At 44.9% G+C, this 6,695-nt stretch overlaps 1 protein-coding gene across 1 annotated transcript in view; it reads left to right on the top strand.

Annotated features, from left to right (window-relative positions):
* Positions 1 to 3,030: 3,030 nt before the first annotated feature.
* The window catches only part of MAP2K1 (mitogen-activated protein kinase kinase 1), a 108,632-nt gene continuing 104,967 nt past the window's right edge, over positions 3,031 to 6,695 (top strand). Inside the window, exon 1 of the mRNA XM_027773822.1 lies at positions 3,031 to 3,048. Coding sequence (XP_027629623.1) covers positions 3,031 to 3,048 — 18 coding nt within the window. The remainder of the gene's footprint in view (positions 3,049 to 6,695) is intronic.

Genomic DNA, 6,695 nt, shown 5'->3' with positions numbered 1-6,695 from the left:
ACTCGAACCATGTCAGCCATGTGGGAGACCAGAACCTTAACGGCCCCACCGCCTACTGGCCCCCAGGCATGTATTTTCCAACCCTCTGGGATCCCAACTATGGTCAACCATATAGAGTCTGGCTTGGATCACTTGGTTATAGGCTGGTTCGACTCTTCTTTTGATAGAGTCAGATTGGTTCCTGTTTTTATTTCATTTTAATAATAATACTCATTTAAGGTTTTCGTTTTTACGTACACTTCTAAGTAAGTTTTGTTTTTAGTTTCCGTTGCAGGGTGCTTGTGCTCACCAGCAAGAGACAAAGAGAAAGAGACAGAGAGAGGGAAGATGAGAAACCAAACCCACCCCTCCTCCCTGAGGGAGATGGCTACACTGCAATCCCTTCTCCCTCAGTTTCCCTTTGGGATTTTTAACAGTTATGCACACATGCCTGGCCTGATTTTTTCTTCCTTCCTTCCTTCCTTCCTTTCTTTCTTTCTTTCTTTCTTTCTTTCTTTCTTTCTTTCTTTCTTTCTTTCTTTTTTTAAGAAGAGGAAGAGAGCTAACACACCCGGGTGTTCTCATCATGCAATGCCCCACACTGCCTCCAGACTCTGCAGAGTCCTTACTAGTAAGAAGGTTCTCACCAGATGTGGGCCCTCAACCTTGGAGCTCCAGAATTGTGAGCTAAATAAACCTTTACTCTTCATAAATTACCCTGTCTGTGGTGTACGGTTTACACAAAACACAGTTTGAGTGACTAAGATAAAAATTATTACTAACTAGGCCAAAGGTGGCTAGACTCCCACATGGCTGACTGCAGTTCAAGTACCGGACCTGGGGGCTTGCTTTCTGACTTTCCCTCTCTCTTTCTATCTCTCTCTGGTCAAATTAAAATAAATGAATGAATAAATAAAATTAAATAAATAATTATTTTTTAAAAAAAGAATTATTTAATTTTTGGGGGGACCAGCAGTTAGCATAATGGCTATATCGCTGAACTCTCATGTAGTTGACCATGGTTCGAGTCCCAGACTGGCTTAAACTCACATTGGGCACGTGTGCGTGCGTGCCCAAGATCCCAAGAAGAGAATGGAGGAGAAGGGATTGCGGCATGGCCATCCCCCTGGGGAGTGATTTCTCACTTTCTGTCTCTCTGTCTCTCTCTGTCTTTCTGGCGAGCGCACGCGCCCTATAGCAAAAGCCTCTAAACAAACAAACAAAGAATTACTTAATTTTTGGGGTCAGCAGGTGTCATAGTAGTTAGGGTGCTGAATTCTCATATGGTTGATTGGGGTTTGAGTCCCAGAACTGGCAGCTTGAAATTCACGCCAGGTGCATATGTGTGTTTGTGTGCCCAAGATCCTGAGAGGAAAATGGAAGAGAAGGGATTGAAGCGTGGTCATCCCCCCTGGGGATGCTTTCTCTCTCTGGTGAGTACACACACCTTATAACAAAATAATTTCTAAATTATTTATTTAATTCTACTTATTACTATATGTCTATATTTAATTTGCTATAGGTGCTCACCAGAGAGAGTGAGAGAGAGAGAATGAGAAAGTGAGAAAGCAAGTCACCAGGTTGAGGACTTGTACCATGGCTGGCCGTGTGGGAGTCAGTGCCTTAACCACCACACTACCCGTTGGCCCTGGGCACGATTTTCAAGTCGCCAAGTCCATGACTTGGACTGCACAGTCTACCACGTGGGATCCAGCTGCTCTAACCTCCACACTGCCTCCTGGCCCTCATTCTACTTTCATTTATCTTTAGGCGTTGACTGAAACAGAGGTCGACATTACTCAAGGAACTTTTTTGTCTTTCCTGATAAGAAAATAAATATTGTAGGTTTAATATAGGATTGTTGAGAAAATATTAATTCCTACTGTTGGAAATTTCTGGAGAAGAAAGCCTTTTCCTGCCCAATATTCTCTCATATGAGTATGTCATAAATAATACAATCATTTCCTTTGTGTTGAATATTCAGGTGGTTTCAGATTCTAGCTATGTAAATCATACCACGTCGATCATTCTTTTACATAACTTCAGTAACTCCCTTATGACAGATTCATGGAAATGAGATTACTAAATCAAACGGTTCAAATATGTTTGAACACCAAATTGCTTTCCAGTAAACTTCTGTAACTTATTCTCCTTTCAGCAGATTATATTTATGTGAAAGCCCACCCACCATTTATTTGGCTCTCATATGTTAGTCACTATCCTTTCACAATTTTATTTATTTATTTTTTAACTTTTTGCTTAATGGCTCATGTGCTTGCCAGAGTGAGACAGAGAACGAGAGAGAGAGAGAGAAAGCAGCCCCTCCCAGAGGAGATGACCACACTCTAATCCCTTCTCCTCCATTGTCCTCTTGGGATTTGGGGACACACACACAAACACACACACACATACACAAACACTTGTTGGTTTGGTCTACGCTGGGCCTCAGGGTGGAGGTTTGAGTTAAGTGTGCTCAGTCCACGACGCTGTCCGTGTATTCAGGTCCTCATATCTGTAATGACCTACCGCGTACATGTGGGATGACCACGTGGAATGGACAACTTTCAGACATTTCTGACCTACACACAACAATCTCACACGGTTCAAGCTAACGCATGCCACGGTGTTTAGCAACGTGGTCACTCGTTCATACACGTATAGCTGAATGTTACTCTGGTCGGTGTGGTCAGCCCTTAGGAAACTCTGGAAAAGCCGAGAGAACTGGTGAATCACAGCCTGTGTGAGAGGGAAGTGAGGAACACAAACACTCCTACCTTGATCTATTCTCTAACTAGGCCTTAATCACTGAGGCAGTTCTTGATCTGGACCCCTCGGACCATCGGGAAGGTTTAGGAAGACCGCTCAGTGCAGGACGTCCTCGGCAGCATTCATAGGATCCTATTTCACTGCTGGAAGGAACTTCGTGGTTTTCAAGTGAGGACTTGAAAATGTCAATGAATTGCTTGAAATCCCATTAGAGTGTGTGTGTGTGTGTATGTGTGTGTGTGTACGTATGTTTAATTTTAAGAATTCCTTTATTGCTTCGCCGCCATGGTTACGGAGGCCTCGGTAACCACTTCACTCAGACGGCGCACCCGCCTGCCAGCACTCTGACGGACCGTTCAGAGGTAACACTAACTTACTTCAAGATGAATTGAACAAAAACCTCTGCATTTATATTCTGGAATATGCTAATATAAGGCTGACATCTGCTAATGAAAATCATCTAAAAATCATTTTTATTGGCTTTGGAAGAGCTCCTATATTTTATTATAACTTAGGCTCTGGAAAATCAGGACATGAACAGAAAAATGCAGCAAATATCAAATTTTCTGTCTTCTTTCCTTGCCTCTATTCTGAATCAGCTGAGACACGCTTAACAAATAATGGGTTCTGGTCAGAAACATCAAGTACTGGTAACCTTGGTTTCTCACCTAATATTCTGAACAGAAGAATTTAATGTTTCGTCCTGCGTGCTATTGGTTAGGGTTGCTTCTTCTTGGACAGCTTGAACTGGCTGTGCTACATGAACAGTCCGGAAGAGCTGGGTAGGATATGGAGACTGCGAGGGCTGCACTGTCCTCAAAACTTCTGATGGCCGTGCAACTTCCACAGGATCTTTGGGTTTTGTGGCTTTGGAATTCCCTGGTTTTAGAACTGTGGTGGCTCCTCCTTTTATCCCTGGACTAGAAGATACTCTCGATCGGCTTGCTTGATTCCTACTTGAAGGAGCTGCTGAAGATAACGATGGATCTGAAGACTCTATGCTGGAACTTGGATCCTCATCATCTATATATATAAGATCTTTTGGCATTTCCTTAAACTGATACACCAAGCGTTGACCTTCCACTTTTGCCAGAATACCTCTTTGGTAATAGTACCTATTCAAAACAAACAATTTCATCAATATTTTATTCAATCAAACATAAATTAAAATATTTAATAAAGTCCATTTTTCCTAATCATAAACAAAGCTTTAAAGTTGTAACCAAATGAGAAAAGAATTTCTAAAAGGAGGACAGTTATTTATATATAAGGTAGAGGTACATTTACACATAGAGGAAAATCCTTATTACCAACTAAATCTAAAACAATTGTGATTAAAGGCTGTTGATAAAGTATGTGGATTATTTTGGCTCTGCATTTTTCTTCTTTCTCCCACCCTTCTGCTAACTTGCCAAGATAATCAAACCTGCTACAAACCTTGGGCCAACTTAAGGGAACTGGACTCCTCAGAATTTTGAGCATGCATGCATATGCAACTGGTGTGAGTTTGAGACCACCAGGTCTGAGATTTGAACCACAGTCAGCTATGTGGGAGTCCAGCGATGCAAGCATTATGCCATCCACTGGTCCCCCCCTAATTAATTAATTAATTAATTAATTTTTAAGAGGTTTTTGCTATAGGGCATGAGTGCTTGCCAGAAAGACAGAGAGACAGAGAGGCAGAAAGCAAGAAATTACCCCTCAGGGGGGATGGCCACGCTGCAATCCCTTCTCCATTCTCCTTTCGGGATCTTGGGCACGCACGCACACGTGCCCAGCATGAGTTTAAGCCACTGGGTCCAGGACTCAAACTGCGGTTGACGACATGGGAGTCCAGCGACATAGCCATTACACCAACTGCTGGTCCCAACCCTCCATTATTATTATTATTTTTGGAGAGGTTTTTGCTATGGAGCATGTGCTCATTCCCTGAAAGACAGAGAGACAGAAAGCGAGAAATCATGCCTCCCCCCCAGGGGGGTATGGCCATGCCACAATCCCTTCTCCTCCATTCTCCCCTCGGGATCTTGGGCACACATGCACACATGTGCCTGGTGTGAGTTTAAGTCACCGGGTCCGGGACTTAAACTGCAGTTGACTATGTGGGAGCCCAGCAACATGGCCATTACGCCAACTGCTGATCCCCACCTCCATTAGCTTTTATTTGCACTAGTAAACCTAAAATTTATATAAGAAATCAGACAGGATAGCCTGACTGTTAATCCATTACTTTGAAAAGTTAGTTTCAATTAAAATTTTAAAGTTCATTAGTTTTCTGTGGTCCTAAAAGTTATCATGTTTAGTTTAAATGCCAACAGTTTTCCATGAAAGTTGTCAGGAGTCCCTGCTTGGGAACCTTGCTCTTTCCACTTGGGCTCTCGACTGGAAGATCCCATGTGGGGCTGCCTTCCTGGTGCAAGCCCTAACCACTTCTCAGGTGTCTGCAGCCTCCTTACCTGCTAGGTCATGGATGCTCCGGACCAGAAGTGCAAATGTTACTTTATTTGGTACAGGGAAAGGGATTTTTGCATTTTGAACACTGTGCCTCTTTTATTTATTTTTAAGAGATTTTTACCATAAGTTACGTGGGCTTACCTGAGAGAGACCGTGAGAGGGAAAGTGAGAAATCCGCCCCCGCCAGGGTGGCCATACTGCAATCCCCTCTCCTCCATTGTCCTCCTGGGACTGTTGGCACACACGCACATGCGTCTGGTATGATTTTTTTTAAAAAGTAATTATTTATTTAATTCCATTTGTTATTATTCTTTCTTTCATTTGACCTGAGAGAGACAGAGATAGAAGGGGAAAATGAGAAAGCAAGCCACCAGGCCCAGGCCAAACCGTGGTAGGCCATGTGGGAATTCAACGCCTTTAACCACCATGCCACCTGCTGGCCCATCTGGTATGATTATTTTAAGCCACTCTGTCTAGGACTCAAACCATGGTCAGCCATGTGAGAGCCAGCACCCCAACCATATACCCCTGCTGGCCCCTTATTTATTGTCTTTAGTTCACACCTTAGTTCTTCAATACGTTTCATAGACCTGGTATTATTGGTTTAAAGAGGGGTTTGGGGACTTTAAAAGATTATTAACCTGTTGTCAAGGTTTGCAAGAATTTACTATTTCATGAACACTGAGTACCCATCTTCCTGTCCCCTCCTCGGAAGTATTACCATTAAAGGACCAGCAGATGGCGTGATGGTTGAGTCCTTGGACTCCCACGTAGTCCACCGAGGTGTGAGTCCCAAACCCTGAGCCTGAAACTCACACAAGGTGCGTGTGCATGAGTGCCCCAAGTCCCTAGGGCAAAATGGAGAAGGGACTGGGGCCATGCCCCTTGCCCGGGATGGGGGGGTTAATTTCTTGCTTCCCCCCGCCCCCAGCTCTGTCTCTCTGGCGAGCGCACGCGCCCTATAGCAAGAATCTTTCTTTAAAAAAATTACTATTAAAAATACACACACACACACACATCTATGTGCCACTTGAGCACAAAGGGTCTCGATAAGTTTTCTAGTTCCCTATGCTGACTCTCCTAAGACAGGGTATGAGGTCTTTTTCCTTATTTATTTTATCTTGTCACTTCAATTTTGTCGACGTGACTCCGCCTGGTTGGGCTCCAACCACAGCAAAGGAGGAGACCTTGCATCTCCCAGCGGAGGCGCTCACTTCCCCACCGGCTGGGCTCCCAGGAGGCAAGCCCTCCTTTCCTGCAGGGGCCACCGGTGCGGCCGGACAGCAGAGGGCGCCGCGGAGCCAGCGCGCCGCGCCCCCGTGACGTATTTCCGCGTCATCTGCTGCCGAGGCTTGCTCCCATTGGCTGCCAGCTGGGCAACAGGGGCGGAGCCGAGTGGGCGTGTGGGAAGCGCAGAGCCGGGGTGGGGGGCGAGGCTTCCCCATTCCCCGCCCTCCCCCGCCCTCCCGTCCCTCCCAGGGACGGCTGCGCGGGGC

This window comes from Tupaia chinensis, unplaced genomic scaffold (assembly GCF_000334495.1).
Source record: "Tupaia chinensis unplaced genomic scaffold, TupChi_1.0 Scaffold000377_2, whole genome shotgun sequence".
NCBI classification, from domain to species: domain Eukaryota; kingdom Metazoa; phylum Chordata; class Mammalia; order Scandentia; family Tupaiidae; genus Tupaia; species Tupaia belangeri.
This window is presented reverse-complemented; position numbering and strand designations above follow the sequence as displayed.